Source organism: Seriola lalandi, unplaced genomic scaffold (genome assembly GCF_002814215.2).
Source record: "Seriola lalandi dorsalis isolate HSWRI2012SDOR001 ecotype SW California unplaced genomic scaffold, Sedor1 jcf7180002054911, whole genome shotgun sequence".
Taxonomy (NCBI): domain Eukaryota; kingdom Metazoa; phylum Chordata; class Actinopteri; order Carangiformes; family Carangidae; genus Seriola; species Seriola lalandi.
The window spans coordinates 340546-359118 of record NW_019525463.1 but is presented as its reverse complement, the minus strand read 5'-3'; the positions used below and the strand labels follow the sequence as shown (position 1 = coordinate 359118).

The window sequence follows — 18573 nt, the reverse complement described above, 5'->3', positions numbered from 1 at the left end:
CTCTGCAGCCTCAGATTTCTGTTCTGTCCTTTTCTGGCCGTCTGCTGCTGTGTCTCATCAACTTCAAGGTCCGACATGTCGCGCTGCTGTTGTGAAGCTTTTCCGCTCACCATAGTTGTAAAGAGTGGTTATCTGAGTTACCGTAGTCTCTCTTTAAACTCTGGATAATGTTGAGTGTAAAAATCCCAACATTCCCTGAAGCTCTTTACCTCTGTCTGCATGACGTTATGCATTAGCAGGTGTATAGGTGCTAATACTTTCACTCATGTAAAATTTTGTTTTTATTTCCTACACTGTGGTATTGCTTATTTACTCAGGGACAGTTTTCAGATACTTTTACCTAAGTTAATTCAATTCATTTTACCTTATACCTGTACTCCATTATATTTCACAACTTTACTCCACTTCATTTATTAAACAGCTACAATAACTCTGAATCTCATGGTTTTATATGCAAACGATTATCTTTTAAGAGATGATGCACTGTTACAGGTTAAACTACGCAACAAAATATAAAGTATAAGAAATTGCTGTAATGGTGCTTGCATGTTAATACATCAGTAATAATAATAATAATAATAATAATGATATAAGTAATAATATGATACTCTAAAAGGTACTTTTGACATTTAAGCGCAGTTTGTTGGTAATACTTTTGTACTTGAGTAAAATTTTGAGCATAACTTTCTATTCGTTATTAGGTATTTTTATTTTGTGGTCGTCTATTACTGCTTTTACTGAAGTAGGATCTGAGTGCTCCTTCTATCGCTGCATGTCAGGTTCTCTTTCATGCAACCAATGATTTTTTTATGTCAACATTGTCAACGTGGCGAGCTGTTTATGTACTGTACTTACTGTACTATACTAATCAGAAACATGAAAATTAGTAGACTGCTTTTCTTGATTCAGCGTAAGATTGAACTTTAAGTATATTGGGTTTTATTTTTATTAGGTTCGTTTCATGAAATCTCAGTGATGTATTCAGATTCTTTATTTAAGTAAATGACTTAAGTAAGTAAATTAACCTCAATAAATTAACAATGTCACAGGGAAAAATGTTTCCATTACAAAAAAGTCCTGCATTGAAAAAATCTACTTAAGCCAAAGTACAGAAGTACTGTCAGTAAAATGTAAAAAGTTTCTCACTACACAGGCCTCTGACTGTGTTATATTAATATGATACTACTGGATTGTTATTGTTGTTAAATAACACATAAACAGTGTTTTAATGCTGTAGCTGCTTACAGTGGCCCTAATACTAAGTATTTTATGTATTGTTGTGTTATCTAATTTACTTTATAACAATACAACTTATTGTATATGCTCATTATAGGTTTTTAAAATCTGAATCTGCACAGTAACTACTGACTTCAGCCACATAAGTGTAGTGGATAAAGAAAAATATGATTCTTCCCACTGAAGTGTAGAGGATTAAACATACAAACTATCATTTAAAATACCCAGATTATAATACTATATAATACTAATACTATAATATATATAATACTAATACTATAATAATAATACTTCAGAATTGTGCTTAATAGATTACTTGAGTAACGTGCAAACACACACACACACACACACACACACACTCACAGTTCAAACTACGTGAGCTGCATCATTCAAAAGAAGGCGGTTTCGTCATGTTCTGCAGTGCAGAGGGGTTGCCCCCCCCTGTGTGACATGATAAGAGAGCTATGCTGCACCCAGATAGAGCTATCAGAGCGGTTACCCTTCAACCCGCCATTCCATGCAAAGAATACACGGACACACTGCAGGGTGACAGTTGAGCAAAGTGACACACACAAAATGGAGATTGTGAGGGGCACAGGAGCTCGTGGGGCCAGTGTGACGGCTATGATAGGTGAGATTCCTGTTTAAAAATATACCTGTGCCACATCTGAGATCACATAGCTTTGCCCAAATTGCAAAGATTAAATTCTGGTGCCTGGTATAGATGCAGCTTCCCCTCACTGGGATTCATGAAATGAAACCTAACACCTGAAAATAAAACTAAACTGCAGTCAGGTGCTCCCTCCAAAGAAAGCTGGACTTTCCGATCAGCATCATTTTCTTGTTTTGTCCCTATACCATGGCTGCAGCTGACGACTGTTTTCATTATTGATTAATCGGCTGATTATCTCCTGGATTAATCGATTATTCGTTATCTATAAAGCATCAGAAAGCAGTGCATACACCATTGTGCACAGTGATAATCAAACATCCAAGTGACATAACAATAAAACAAAGTTTTGAGTGGGAGGGGTATTTAAACCACTTTATTCTCTGCTGTTTCATTCTGATTTCTGTATAACTTTTATGATTAAAGTTGTCTCAGTTAAAGTCTTATACGTGCTGACCCCCAGTTAATCATCATAATCAATCATAATGACACCTCTACTGTATGTCCTTCCCCTGTGTTTCAGACTACCTGCAATATCCCAGGTCCATCCTGCCTTCCTCTCCTCCACTCATCTCCATCCTCAACCAGAGCACCTGAGGACGCCGGCCGCCGTCCCCCCACCTGCTTGCCACACTGGCTACCGCCATGACTTCCACCACAGACTTTGACAATGTGGAGATCACGCAGCAGTACAGCCACATCAACACCCGCTTTGACCTCTGTGATGAGGAATTAGACAATGACAACAGCTCTGCCAGGCTGTTTGAGCGCTCACGCATCAAGGCCCTCGCAGGTGAGTGACTGCATAGTAAACAGGCTACGTCCCGTCCTCGCTGAGGCATTTGTGTGGCGGATTTTTGAGATGACAGAGTCTTTTTAAGAGCGTGGGAAGGGCAGAAAGGATGAGCTATAATGGGTGTCTGTTTAGCTTTGCCAGGGTTGAATGGGCTTGAATGAAACATTGACCTTCACACAGATTTAGTCAAAAAGAATTACAAAACCACACTCCAGGCAGTCCATGATTTTACTTCAAAACACCCAGCTAGAGCTCTGTAGGTGTTGTTGTTGTGTTGTGTGTGTGTGTGTGTGTGTGTGTGTGTGTGTATGTTTCTCGTGGTGTAACACGCTCCCAGCAGCTGAGCCCCGACACCGCTCCGCACCCTCTGCAAGTAGCCAGGATCACTTGCGCATTCCCAGAATGTCTCCCGACTGACCAATCTGGACAGCTGCCCTGCCCGTCTGCCTGCCGTAGCACAGATCTCTGGCATTTCTGTCTAAGCTGGTAAGCTGTGACCCACCTGTGGGCCGGCTGCTCGGGGGTTTTAAAATAGCAGCGTTTCTGCGGTGGGAGGAAGCATAACAGTCGAGGGTCACACGATGTTCATGTCTATAAAGCTGCACACACAAGAGAGGTCAGCCACAAGGTGGTAAAACGCGAACTCTCGCTCTGTGGAGAAAGGACTTCTGGGTAGACCTCGGTGTCATTTATCTTTTCGTTTCTAGTGCAGATACAATGCCTGAATTTTGATGCTAACACCAAAATGGCAGAACCTCTACAACCCCCCTTTTTTTTTTAAATGAACAAAATGAGTTCTCAAATGTCAAATTTAAAGTTTAAATTTGACACATTATCAAAGTATCACGTTTTTATGGCCAACACGTAAGCAATGATTTTGTTTGCATTAGCTGATCGGGATCAGCTGCTCCATTCATGCTTTACAATTATTGGCTCAGTCATCAGTTGTTTGGCTACCAGCCAACTAGCACGCTCCAATCATTGTCTTGCAGGTGTACAACGGCCCTTTATAAGTGCTGCAGCTCTTCCACCAGTAACTTTGAAGTATTGTTAATTTTGCTGAGATCTAATTTCCATGCCTGTGTTTGCTTCTCCTTCAAAGAGCAAAGTCTCTTCCCATGAGATCTAACTGTACCATCATTTGTTATAAATCCCTTGATGCAAGCGTCTCTGATTTAAATAGAGAGACAATGAAAGAATGCAATTACATCGAATGGCTGTTCCTGAAAAAAAAAATAGGTCATAAACAGTATCTAAACCAGTGGGGATATAATGACTCACAATCAAGAAATGTCTGATCTGAACATCAGTGCCAGCTTCCATTGTTTCAGACACTTCGGTTGGTCCCAAGAAGTATTGTGGCTCAATATCCAGCCCTGCATCTGCGTGGCCAAACTGTTTAAATCATGTCCAGACAGTTTATCGGACAGTGCTCTCACCACTTTTCTTGCCTTGTCTCTTTCTGTCTCTTTAAGTGATGTAGACTTCTGTGTGGGTGTTGGTGATATTGTGTTAGAGTGCTGCTGCACTGATGTTTCTGTAATGTAATCAGTGTTTCCTGTCAGAGAGAGAGAGAGAGAGAGAGGGAGAGGGAGAGTGGGAGAAGGAGGGAGGAAAGTGAGGAGAGAGGCAGGAGATGAGAGAAGCTCTGAATGACACCCACTGCTGATTTACAGCTTGTGAACTCAGAAATATGTGCCCAGCATGTCCTCAAAGAGTCTTCATACAGAACGTATTGATTATCCAGTAATTTACACTGCTCCTCATACAAGCCTAAAAAGAAAAAGACACATACCTTTGAGATAGGTAGTTTTATGGTGGCACAGGAAATCACAACAGTGCCAGTCATGTGCTTCAAATTCAGTGATGTCACGACTGTGTGGGAGGGCTGGGTAGAGGGAGGGAGTCGTGGGAGCACGTGGACGTATTGAAACATATTGTATGCATGGATGATGCTAGAGAAACCACTCTGAACTGAACCGAAGGCTGCCTGAGCCCTTGTGCCGCCTGAGAGTGGAGGCACAGCATCATTACGGCAGCAGTGAGGAGAGAGTGAGAAAGAAAGAGGAATAAGAAGGAGGGAGGGAGGGAAGGAGGGAGGGAGAGAGGAGGAGTGAGCGCGAGAGGGATCTGGAAAGGAGGACAGAGAGCCAAAGAGACAGAGAAGAGGAGAGACGCGGAGAGCCAAGGTCCTCTGCCAGCTCCAGGCTGCGTGTTGTTGTTGTTTGGGGGTCAAGATGAGCAGCCCGTGCCTGCTGCGCTCTGCCCCTATAAGCCAACCCCGGCTCCGAGAGGTCAAGATCAGCCTGAAGGCCAGCAGCAGGGAGACCACAGCCATCCGGAGCAGCAGCGGAGGGACCAAGGAGGCTGCCAGCCGGCCCTATGCCCCGGCAGAGAAAGAGGCCTCTGTGCGGGTTGGCATGAGCAGCAGCGGCAGCAGCCGGAGCAGGAGCACCCCGCCGGTCCACCGGGCCCAGAGGCCCGAAAGCAGGAAGACGGCAAGGGGAAGCAGCAGCAGGCCGCAGCAGCAGCCGGAGCACCACCCGGAGAGGAACGGCACCCTCCTGCATGTCCCGCTCGCCGTGGCACCCGCCGTGGGACTCTCCCCCTTCTCCTCATCCTCATCCTCGTCCTCCTCTTGCACCCCGAGACGTCAGCGGCCCTCTCACCCTCACCCTCCGCCTCCACCCGCCCCCTTCCACTCCTCCTCCTCCTCCTCTTCCTCCTCGGCCAAGAGTATGAAGCGAGCACGCTGGCTGAGTTACAGCACCTCCAACATCTGTTTCAACTCCATCCTGGATGGACGCTTCAGGCAGCTGCAAGGTACAGGGACCTGATGGCAGAACCGTGTGTGTGTGTGTGTGTTTGAGAGTTTGTCCACCCTCTCCTCGCCTCACAAATGAGAAAGACAACACTTTTCCAATCATGCCCCCCACTTCCCCAACTTGTGTCTGTGTTTAGGCCAGGATGGGATTGCAGGGAGGTTGGGCTGCGATGTGAGTAAGTGTGAGGTTAGTCATCCTGTTGTGAGAGGTGGAAAAAGGCAGCAGCAAAAAAAAATGTCAGAGCGGTGGGCCTTTTATTGAATGTATTGAGTAGTAATTTATTTATTTTCAGGAAGATGTAGCTCTGCCCTAATTGTTCACTGACTTGGTGTTGAATAATTCATAGGCAAACTCCTAAAAAAGGTTGTGATGTTTTTCCCTCCAAAGCTATTTGTGGCTAGGTAGCGTTATGCACTCGCAGGTATTTCTTTAAGATGGCAAAGCTTGTCACCTCTTCTCCATATGGCCCTTCACAAACTGTTCTGAAGAACAAAGTGTTTTTTGTGTCTAACTCTTTTTTTCCCTGAATGATTGTGAAAAAAAAAAAAAACGTAATGCATTTCTCTGACTGTTTAACTTCTCCCTGCCTGTGATATTAAGCTTTTAAGAGAGAGGTTTGCCGTCACTGTGGATTTTTGTTAGCTTGCACTATGCTATCCAACTCCCTGATGACCGGAGTGCATTAGTGAGAGGAAGAAAATGGAGGAGATGATGCAGGAACAGAGAGGGAAACATGCTTCTTTTTTTTCTTTTTCTTTTTTTTTCTGCCCTTGCTAGATTTCAAGTATCGACTGCTTCTGCAGAGACAACTGATACGTGAAGCGGCAAACTTTTTGAGGCTCTCTCAAATCGGGGGGGGTGGGGGGGGGGGGGGTGTTCAGAGCCAAGTGTATTGATCCAACCAATTGCATTTCATGAAATTGTATTTACTTTTTATTTACCCGCTATTAGGGAGGTCTGGTCAAGACTGCAGAGGGAATGAAGTTAGACAGAACAACAATAACAAAAAAAAAGAAAAAGAAACAGAAGTAATAGATGGAGAACAAGAGGGAAAACACTCTGTGTTTTGCATTTATTGATTTCAAGCATTCATGCATTTTCTTATGTCTTTGTTGAAGTTGACACGCTCATTGGTTTTGAGTATTACTGCTGCTCTGATTGCAGAAAAAGTATATTGACCTTTAACCTTTTGGCTTTCTTCAGTCATGTCTGCTCACCTTCCTCATTTCTTAATTGTCTCCTGTTCACTCTTTGAAAAATACAACAGTGCCATGAGTTTGATCCTCAAATTATTGTGAATATATGCTATTCAAGAGTTTGTTTTTGCATCCCTTCTTAATCATCATTAGATAAAACACTGGCCTGTTTCTCTCTCACACTCAAATGTGCATTAATCTTATGCTCAGCAGCTGCAGAATGTGAGTCCATCTATCAAAGGCTCAGACATTTCATCTTAGACCGAAATCAATCATAAACAAAGCCAACAGAGCAGGTGTTTCATTTACTCCTGGACGAGCCTGTAAACAAAGACATGGTATCAGTGCCGGACAGGTAGCGCCGGCAGTGCCATGACTCAGGCATGTTAGCCGGGTGCTCTGGGACCACTGGGCTGCATCCAGTAAGAGCTGACTGTGGGAAAAGACGGATCAGGCTGTATACAGGGAAAATCCATCAGCATGAATAAGTCATGGGGCTTTCACTAGAGTCAAAGAGTAAGTAAGTAAAAGCATGTGAAAACAGAGGAATGTTTAGCAAGGCTTGTACTGACATGCGGGAAGAAGAAGGAGCCGGGAAGTTTGGGAAGAGAGAAGCAGCAGGAAAGTGACAGGAAGCTGCTATGGTCCAGTCAGTGTGGAAGGACTGTGATGAAAAGTGAGAACTATAAGGAACTTATGGCTCGTGTATGATATTTAATTCATGTAAAAATGACAGTATGACAATGACAGCTTCTGTTGCAGCACTACTAAGAGCAACCAAACATTTAACATGCAGTAAAGTTGCGGTCACCCCATTGTGTTGCAGCTATTGCCGCTACTTTCAAGTTTATGAACTGTAGCTAAATATGCAAGTCTCATTTGTCTTTTCCAAAAGCTAAGCCACTGTTCAGCTACAGCTCTGCCATGACAGCAGGGAAATCCTGCAATAAGTCAATAAAATGGTAGTTTTTTTTGAAAAATGACTATGTAACGTTCAAATTCAGATGAATGAAACGCTGAATTCATAAGCATGAAAATGCAGCCTTGCTTAGCGGCTAAAGTTAGCAAACTTCACATGGAAACTGCTGTGAAACTGACACGACTGAGTCTGTTTGCTGACTTCATGACACTTCTCGACTTAGGTTACTATGACACCATAAAACAGTATTTATATCGGTTAACACAGCATAGCTCACTGGGAGACATGTATAAGAATGAATAGCATGCGTTGGGAAACACTTTAAAGGTGCTTTATGATGTGAATTTATTATGTGAAATAAATCACTCGGAAATAAGATCTGAGATTTGATCATTTACTTGTAACATAGCTTTAAAGACGGAAGGGACAAAATTTGACATATACATATAACATCTTGATATTAGGATAATGAAATCCCAGGTGATATTGAATCTTAAGTCATAATATCAATGTTCTATTGACTTAATGTCCAACTCTCTTTCTAACGTCTAATTTACTGGAGTTTTGGGGTTAAACAGAACTTGCTGTGAGGCTTGTTCAGCCGTGAGTGCACAGAGAGCTGTTGTCATAATGAGCTTGTTGGACTACTCCTCTGGAGATGGCTCAGTGGGATGCATGCACGCAACAACTTCCCTCCCTCTCTTCCTCCCCCACCTTCCTAAATGGCCGGGAGCATCAGTGTGCGCTGTCTCCTCTCAAGGTCTCGTGATTTGAGATGATACGAGAGAACCATGTGCACATTTCGGTGATGTGCTTTAATTTTCCTCTGACTCCTCTCTGCTGTAAAATCCTCTGGAGGCAGCATCCCGAATAGTTCAGAAAGGATTTGTCACAGGTTTCACTGCACATATACGTCTGTCCTGCCCCCCCCCCCCCCCCCCCCCCCCCCCCCCCCCCCCTGTTTTCTGCCCCACTGACAGATAATAATGTGATCTCTCTCTCACCGCTGACACTCCTAATGGAGCTTTGAGTTATTTGCACGTTTTGATTGTCATTACTTTTTCATGGCGGCGGCATTATCCATGTGGAAGTAGCGGAGCGGTGCGTGCTGTTGTTCTGCTGAGGGGAGCAGAATGAAGCATGATTTATTTACTGTATTCTGCTGCACCATGTGTTTTACATACAATAACCCATGATTTCTTCTCTTTGATGACACTGAGAAAGGAGCTGGAGCTTTGTAGGTGCTCACTGGGTCATTTTTAGCAGTAGGGGAGATACTGTAAGTAATGTATCTTGCTCTATTTTCCTGCTTGGGTCTCTGTAGACTAAACCTGAAAGCCTGCATCTCAGTCTCTCCATTACTTTCTGTTTGATCTGTCTTGCCTTCCATCGCCTGCCCTCTTTTTCTCTTCATCCTCCTCCCTGGTTTACCTTTGCTCCAGTGTCTCTGCCTTCTCCTCTGTCTCCCTCTGTTTTATTGTCTTCCTCTTAACCTTTAATCCTTTAACTTCTCTCTTCCACCTTTTCCTTCCTCTCTCTTCTTCTTCTTCTTCTGTTCCTCCTCTTCAGCTGTTCCTTGCTTGTTCTCCACAGCCTCGGGGTCTGAATCATTTATTACACAAGTCATTAAGGATGCAGTCCTTTGCACTCCGTCGTTTGCAGTCATATTTGGGTTCAGGAATAAACAGGGCAGACTGTAGCTAGGCCGACCAAGGGGGAAGTCACGTGGTGCAGGATGGTACATGTCGACTGAGAGGAGAAGGTCTCATCACCAGTGGTTGACCTGATAAACTTAAAGAAGTGTGTGTGTGTCTCTGTGTGTGTGTGTTTGTGTGTGTGTGTGTGTGTGTGTGTGTGTGTGTGTGTATCTGCAGGAAGTTGTGAGACCAATCAAGGTAACTGTAGCTGACATACCTTGTTTTTCTTTCATCCATGCTCCAGATGGGTATAAAGTACATCACCTGGACTTAGAGAGCTTCATTGAAAATGCTATGTGCATAATAGCAGTTATTTTCATCACTGATTAATCAACAGATTATTTTCATGATTACATAAATTGTTTGGTCTCTGAAATGTTGGCAGGAAAAATTGGCCATTAAGAGAGAGTCCAAGAAAACCAGAAGATATTCACATTTTTTAATGATTTAAAGAGACTGATCTATTATCAGGATTGTTAGCATGTAATTTTCTATCAATCTGTGAATCGCTTCAGCTGTAATATCCACTCCAAAAAACAACACAGCCTGATTTAAAGTAAAGCCCATTATTAGGCGATATTATAGTAATGACGTGTGTAAGACAGTTTTGTGATATAATGTTGATTTTGGTATTGTTATTATAAGCTTAGTGTTATTGTTTGTTGACTTCAAGTCATTTCATGATCATATTGTATGATTGTTGTCCAAATGAAGGATTCCCAGCTAAATTAGCTTTAGCTTTGTTTATCTGTGTTGATACTGTTAAATTAATTAACTGAGAAATACATAATCAAGTAAGTTAACTAACAAAACTGCATAACAGTGAAGCAGACTGCATTGTCTTTGAGAGCAATTTATTGAATTTATTTGTATTATATTATGCATATATTGATATATGTGCATTACTATTATAAGTTAATTACATCTTTGTTAATACTGTGATATTTATTTTAACCAGTGAATCATCTGTAAATTGAACCATTTGGCCAATCAATATGATGGTGAGAATTTTGAAAAGTCTGTTCAAAATGTTGGAATGAAGGTTTACAGAAATGTTTTGAAAGATCTGTTGAGGATATTAGCCGTAGTCTCCGTCTGAGAGTCCTAATCAGGATTATTGCCAAGTAGCTTTTCACATACGAGGAATGTCTAGCAGTTTACTGTGGTGTTTTTGTTTTCCCCTCTGAGATGTTGTCGTCTCCGGACTTCATTTCTAGAGCTCGATGAGGAGATCAACTGTTCTGTTATTAGTTTATTGCAGATACATCATTATTGTCATCTATGCATAGAAAGGGAATAAGTAACAAAAAAACTGCAAATGCAAATAGTAAAAATGTCAAAAATATGTTTTGAGATCATTTAGAAACAGTCTATCTGTTACATAATTGCATAACACCAGAAACCTCTGACAAGTGAATTCAACTGTATATATATAATACATGAGGGCATTTTATCTGTGTACTGGCATTAACACACGTAAGAATCTGCTCTATATTCTTTGCTTGAGTGCTGTTCAGTTTAAATCATGCAGGTAGATTTTTGAGCATTTCATGTGCTCACACCACTCACAGTGTGTCCACAGACAAAACAAAGGGAGTATCGTACATTGGGTCATGCTACCATATGGTCCCATCAAATATGTTTTTTATTTCTGCTGCTGTGTAGGAGGCACATCTGCCGTGCACAGAGATTTGGTTTCAAGTGTGAGCGTGAGCCCGGCAAGATGTGTCACCATGTAGGCAGCGCTCATCCTCCCAAAAACCCTCACCATGTCTGAAGCTCCATGCTCTCTTCTTCTCTCTGCTTCTCTCTGCTCTGTCATTCAGGCAAAATTGCAGTCGAGAAACTTTGGCATAAATGCCGTACACACCCACGCTTGGCTACAGAGACGTTGTGATTACTTCTCTTGTTATACATGTGATGTTATAGTGCAGCATCACCTCTCTATATATATCTCTATCGTGTGGTTTGATAACAAAATCAGGAGTGACTGACTCCTGCAGCAGTGACTGAAAAGGTCAAAACTGTGGGTTTCTAAGACATTTCAGCAGTTTAACGAGGTGATGCTGTCACCGGGGTGATTTTATTGACTGACATACTGCTGTAGTTCCAATAAAAGAGATGCACTGCGCAAATATACAACAGGGACAATTTGACTGGTCCAGATCTTTTGATATGGCCTCATTTTAATGCACGGTGTCCCCATTTGACACCATGGTGACAAAGTGTCACAGTGAGGCTGTCTGTTCCAGCAGGGTGGCACGGTGACAAGGTTGACCATTTCATTGAATAACCGAAATTTTAGTCATGCATGGACATTCATGTGTTACTGAACAGGGCTGCCAGGAAGAGTTCTAGGGGCCCAAAGTGACAACTCTTAACATTTCTTGGTGGAAACTCGCAGTTAAATTAGGAATGTCCTGATCTAATATCTGCCAAGATTTGTTTTGGTTATTTTTTCCTTCATATTACAAGTGCACAGTGCTTTGGACATGAGTTACACTCCATGGTTATGGAAATCATATATCTTGGAAGCTGGGCTTATGTGAAGGTAGATATAATATTACCGGGCAACTTGGATTGAACTCAGTGGAACCAAACAATCATTTCTGAGTGGATGTTGGCTGCACGGTTTAACTTTGCACTGAGGGGTAATTTAACCAGTAGGATCTCTGTGTCTCCAGAGCAGATTTCCACAGACAAATGCTGATATAATGTAACTCCAGTCATGTTCCTCCGTCAGTCTCCCACCCATCTGGAGTACCTTTGTGCAAGACAGTAAATCCCTACCAGCTCCAGTGGTTCTGCTCTGTAGCTGTGAAGATTCTTCATTATTCATGGAGCTCATGTTCTTTCTTAACTTCAGATGAGCGTGAGGCGGTTCAGAAGAAGACCTTCACTAAATGGGTCAACTCGATCCTGTCCCGGGTCGGCTGTCGCATATCTGACCTCTACCTGGACCTACGGGATGGACGCATGCTCATTAAACTGCTGGAGGTGCTGTCTGGTGAACGACTGGTAAAAGACTTCTCTGTTGCACCTCATATTTTGTTATCTTTCCTTTTTATATTCTTTGTATTATTCCTTACCCTCTTGTGGTCACTCCTCTGTTTATGATTTTCTCTTTTCTAAGTTCTGTCTGTTTTTTTCTCCGCCCTGTCTGTAGCCGAAACCCACCAAAGGCCGGATGCGTATCCACTGTTTGGAGAATGTGGACAAGGCTCTGCAGTTTCTCAAAGAACAGAGGGTCCACCTGGAGAACATGGGCTCCCACGACATTGTCGATGGCAACCATCGCCTCATCCTCGGCCTCATCTGGACCATCATCCTGCGTTTCCAGGTGAGCTCAGGAACCTGAACCCCCGCTTTGCAATATATATCGTGACCAATCCTTCAACTATGTCCCTCATCATAGTAAAATAAATATAAGATGGGACTTTATTAATGCCAAGAGGGGAAATTTAAATAGAAACAGATTGAGAACTCTTTATAAATACAGCAAAATAAAGTAAATGACAATCTATAAGCTATATATTAGAACATACACATGATATGATTTGTGCATTGTGTACGAAGCTGTGCAAATATACACAATTAGAAGCATCCAGCTAAAACTAATGCAGTCTAATACACCAGTCCTGTAACAAATCCTCCTTCATGAAGGTTAATATGATCAGTTTTTGTTGAAACTGTTTCATAGAGGTGTTGAATCACCTCTTACTTTATGACTGTGCTGACATTGACGTAAGAGCACTGTTAATGAAATCAAAGTATGGATCTGCTTCACATGCATTATTGCCTTAATTACATTATAATCACATTTGCATTTGCATTTAAAAGCGACCGTACTATACAACCTGCTGTGTTTCATTAGACTCTGACTGTTAATTGTTTATTTTCACTTGCGTCTGTAAGCATGTAGCACAGAAACACTTTCAGCTGGCAGCTTTTGGGATGTTCTTCTTTTTTCTTTTTTTTTTTACTTTTTCTTTTTCTTCGAACGAGATGCCTTCAGGTTCCAGCCATTATTATCTGCTGTTAGCAGCACACCCAGAACATCAGAACATGTCTGTTTGACTCTTTTATCTTCTTGGAGGGGGCAGATATTTATTTTTAATTTGACAGCAACACTGTTATTTTTAGACACGTTAGTTCAAACAATATGGCCTGCTGCATTATTCAGACTTTAAAAAGAATAAAAAAAAATGAAACAGGAAAGAAAGGAGTTTACTCAGTCCTGTCTGTATCTTTTCAGTCTGCATAAACCAAGGAGAACTGGCTAAATTTAGCCCTCTCTCAGGGCCTGTCTCTCAGATCACATCACTGCTCTAATTACTGGCCCACTGTGTGGGAAAATAAGAACTTCAATAATTACCACCCCTCTTCCTATCAATTAGACTTTGGGTTTAAATTTGTTAAATTCCAGCCTCTTTATAACATTGATGATTTATCACTTGAGATTTGTTTTGTTTTGCACAAATAAAAACCTCCCAGTTTTACTTCCAGATTTGATAAATGATGTATTTCAAACGGATATTTGTGCCACTCTGCCAACACGTTCCCCCACTGGTGCGTCCTATTAGCGACATCTCACTATCAGTTAGGTTTTTGTTCTCAGCTGCGACTTGTTCTCGTTTGATTTCAAACCTCACAGCCATTAGTTCAACTTCATTATTTACCATCCAGCTGTGCTTGTTGTTCTTCTTCATCAGATCCAGGACATTATTGTGGAAACGGGCCAGGCGGACCAGAAGGAGACGCGCTCAGCCAAGGACGCTCTTCTTCTGTGGTGTCAGATGAAAACTGCAGGGTTAGTGGGATGTGTGACCTTTAGCATAACCAAGCTGTCATAAGGACCCTCTGGGAAATAGTATGTGATTGTGAATCCAGTCCTGTGCACATCTTTTAATAGAAAAAAATGTGTTTAGAGTACTGCAATTTTTTTACTTATTTAATTTGTCGTGTAAAGCATCTTTCAGTATCCGGAAAAGAAACTATTTTTATTATTATTATTATTAGTGTTGTTGTTGTTGTTATTAATATTATTATTAGTATCATTATTACTAATTTTTTTAATCAGTTTTATAGTTAAAGTTTTATTTATTTATTAATTTCATTTTGATAAAGAATTTAAAATCCACTGTGCAAATTGGAAATTAATGAAGTACTCATATCTTTTACCTAAGTAATAGCAGCAATACCACAGTGTAGAAATACTGCGGCACAAGTAAAAGTAAATTAAAATACCAATGGTAAAAGTACCTGTTATTCAGAATCCAATTTTAAGACTAATCTAAATCATAATTTATGTGTGTATTTATATTTTGTACTATTAATTAGAATCTGCAAAAAGTACAATGTCTGCCCCTGAAGTTTAGTGGAGTAAAAAAACTTCATGTGCTTGGGGCTGAAGCTGCAGCAATAAGTGGTGCATAATTACATGTTGAGGCACAGAACAAATCCCAGACATTGATTTAAAGCAGGAGCTCCTCAGCAATGTCCCTTACGCTCAGTGAGTGACGTCCCCTGGCTGCTGTTTTGCAGATATCCCAATGTCAACATCACAAACTTCACCACCAGCTGGAAAGACGGCATGGCCTTCAACGCTCTCATACACAAACACCGGTAAGGGGAGATGAATGACCAAATCCACTCTCACCAACTCTGAAATGTAAACACGCACAAAACCCGTCTGCTCAGTGTCTCTCCTCCACGTTCTCCTTCATCTCTTTCACTGCCTTGTTGTCTGATTTTTCCACTTTTGCTGCCTCCATATTTCTCTCCCAGGCCAGATCTGGTGGACTATAACAGTCTAAAGAGGTCCAACCCGACCCACAACCTCCAAAACGCCTTCAATGTGGCAGAGCAGAAGCTTGGCGTGACCAAACTGTTAGACCCAGAAGGCGAGTGACCGACGGAGGCTGTGCCTTCGTGTGGAAATAAATGTTTATGAGCTTTAAGCCTGGTGGAAATGTGATGTCTCTGGCTTTGCTGTGATGGATTCGTCTTCCCCTTTGTTTTGTAGATGTGTTCACAGAGAACCCAGATGAGAAGTCCATCATCACGTACGTCGTGGCATTTTACCACTACTTCTCGAAGATGAAGCAGCTCGCTGTCGAGGGCAAGAGAGTTGGAAAGGTGAGATGGAAACATGACGCACACTCGTTGATGTGATGTGTTTAGTTGCCTGTTTTTTCCTGATTGTTTTTTGACCTCCTTCTTCCAGGTTCTGGATCACGCCATCGAGACAGAGAAGATGATCGATAAGTACGAGACGCTGGCGTCAGACCTGCTGACGTGGATCGAGCAGACCATCATCGTGCTGAACAACCGAAAACTTGCCAACTCTCTGGCTGGAGTCCAGCAGCAGCTTCAGGCCTTCAACACCTACCGCACTGTAGAGAAGCCGCCCAAGTGAGTCAAGCCAGGACAACTCTCCACTGCTCATTCTAATCTTGTCTGTACTATTAGTGTTTCATTTTCTTTTTCATTTTCTTAAATTGAAAAAGAAAAACACACACACACATACACACACACACACACACACACGCACGTGCACACACACACACACACACACACACAACAGAAACAGGAAAAGATAAATAAACAAAACACCCACACTTTTTCAACACATCCTCTGCATTTATAAGATTTCCTAGTTTTCCTTAAACTACACGTAACTCTTTCAGTATGTGGCACTGAATAACATCTCATTAAAACAGATATAGAAGGGCCAAACACATAGGCTGCTGTTATAGCTATTGTTAACAAAGTCTGTTATTAGTAAGAGCTGTAAGTAATGTAGTGGGTGTGTTTGGGTCTGTTCAATCCATCCACTGTTTTCATTTTCAGTGAATTATTGAACACGTATTTCCATTTTCAGTACAACTCTTTTTTTTAAATGTATTTGCGAACTGGCCTCTGCAGAGAACCCTGTGGCTAACGTTCACCTTTGTGTGCGACTCGTCTTTGTTTTCTTTCAGGTTTCAGGAGAAGGGTAACCTCGAGGTGCTGCTGTTCACCATCCAGAGTCGAATGAGGGCCAACAACCAGAGGGTCTACACGCCTAAAGAGGGAGCCCTGGTCGCAGATATCAACCGGGTGAGATGCCTGGGCAGCACACAGAAACAACATGGGTGTTTTATTAAAAAAATGTCTCTGGCTGTCAAACCATTACTGGGAGGATTGTCTCTGCAAACGTCTGTGGTTTGAAGCTCAGACATGCAGCATGGCTCAGTTAGATGGACAAAATTAATTTAGCAGAGTGCAATCCTGAGGCAGCAATTAAAGCACAGATGAATTGAATTATACAGGTAATGCTATAGACTACTTTACTAAACTGTACAATAAAAGCCATCTCATGAAGAGAATAACAGTCTGACAGAACTGCAGGCACAAAAAATAATAAGGTAGAATATATTCACAGTTACTGTCATTAGAGCTGAAACAATTAGTCCAGTAATGGATTAGTGGATGACTGTAATGACCATTATTACTTATTAATAAGTAATAATTTAATATCAGTTATCATGCAATATTTCTTTAGATGTGAGAATTTGCTGATTAATCAAAATGAATAAATGATCCACAGATAAATCAAGTCAAATCAAAAATGATGGTTAGTTACGTTCTCACTCGTGAGGTCCTTCAGATGGGATGATGATATTGCGGCTGTATGTTATGGCGACTAGCTATGACAAAAAAAACTGCGAATCCTAATGATCCATCTCATCATCTGCGTGCAGGCCTGGGAGCGTCTGGAGAGGGCGGAGCACGAGCGGGAGCGCGTCCTGAGAGACGAGCTGATCAGACAGGAGAAGCTGGAGCAGATGGCGAGGAGATTCGACAGGAAGGCTGCCATGAGGGAGACGTGGCTCATGGAGAACCAGAGACTAGTGGCCCAGGTAAACCGTCAACAACACAACCACGGACATTACACAATGTTATTATCTGATATTTATTCAGAGGTCTCTCTTGAAAAAGATGTTGATCTCAGTGAGGCTGACTAATTCGATAAAAATTTACATGTTGAAAACATGCAGAAGTATAGATTTCCTACAGTATGCATTGAATAATTGGTTGTTTGTGCAGCTTGATTATTGATGATGGGAGGTAAACAGCAGAAACAGATTGCCTTGAAAAAAAAACCCAGCAACTTTCTGAGCACAAAAAGTTAGTTAGAAGAAATGAGCAGAAGTTGTGAAGTAGCTGTTAAAAACATGGATAAAGAAATATTGAAATCCCTGTTTAAATACTCCACTACAAGTAAAAGTCCTACATTCACATTTGTACTTAAGTACAGAAGTATCATTAGTAAAATGTACTCAAATTATAGAAAGTTAAAGTACTCAGAATGGACACATTCAGGGATTATTATGACCAACAGATTTATATGCAAGCAGTATTTTTATGTTGTAGCTGGACCAGGTGGATCTTATTTTACCTACTTTATATCCTAGATAGTTTCATCTATAACAGTGCACCATATTATATACTACTGAACTGAACTACTCTCCGCTCTCTCCTCCTCAGGATAACTTTGGCTACGATCTGCCGGCTGTGGAGGCGGCCAAGAAGAAGCACGATGCCATCGAGACAGACATCGCGGCGTACGAGGAACGTGTTCAGGCCCTGGTGGACATCTCAAAGGAGCTGGAGTCGGAGCGTTACCATGATGCCAAACGGATCGACGCGCGGAAAGACAACATCCTGCGTCTGTGGGACTACCTGCAGGAGCTGCTGAAGGCTCGTAGGGCGCGTCTGGATAAGAACCTGACCCTGCAGAGGATCTTCCAGGAGATGCTGCACATCATCAGCTGGATGGATGACATGAAGGTACAGAACGTGAAGCAATATTCAAATTAATTCCAAACATTTTCCCGCGACTTAACCGATCATATTGCTTGATTTCTATTCACAGGCCCGGCTGCTGTCTCCAGACTTTGGGAAACACTTGCTGGAAGTTGAAGACCTGTTGCAGAAACACGCCTTGGTAGAGAACGACATTGCACTGCAGGCAGACAGGGTCCACAGCGCCAGTGCGGCTGCTCTCAAGTTTGCAAATGGAGATAGTAAGTGCAGTAGCTCATCTTTCCCCCTGGCAAGAATATTTATTATATATGTGCTGGTTTTATTAGGGATGATGACACTAAATGTGCAGGCCAAGGAACTTAACCAGAGCTGGGTCTCAAACCTCAATCCTTTTTGAGTACTGGCTAAAATGTGTCTGTAGGA

At 42.0% G+C, this 18573-nt stretch overlaps 1 protein-coding gene across 1 annotated transcript in view; it reads left to right on the top strand.

Annotated features, from left to right (window-relative positions):
• sptb (spectrin, beta, erythrocytic) overlaps positions 1–18573 on the top strand; it is a 53126-nt gene that overhangs the window by 4738 nt on the left and 29815 nt on the right. The window contains exons 2-13 of the mRNA XM_023430742.2: positions 2430–2699; positions 12206–12357; positions 12506–12679; positions 14052–14149; positions 14884–14964; positions 15127–15242; positions 15365–15477; positions 15566–15753; positions 16323–16440; positions 17085–17243; positions 17872–18174; positions 18260–18410. Of these exons, the coding sequence (XP_023286510.1) occupies positions 2552–2699; positions 12206–12357; positions 12506–12679; positions 14052–14149; positions 14884–14964; positions 15127–15242; positions 15365–15477; positions 15566–15753; positions 16323–16440; positions 17085–17243; positions 17872–18174; positions 18260–18410 (1801 nt within the window). The 5' untranslated portion in view covers positions 2430–2551. The remainder of the gene's footprint in view (positions 1–2429; positions 2700–12205; positions 12358–12505; positions 12680–14051; positions 14150–14883; positions 14965–15126; positions 15243–15364; positions 15478–15565; positions 15754–16322; positions 16441–17084; positions 17244–17871; positions 18175–18259; positions 18411–18573) is intronic.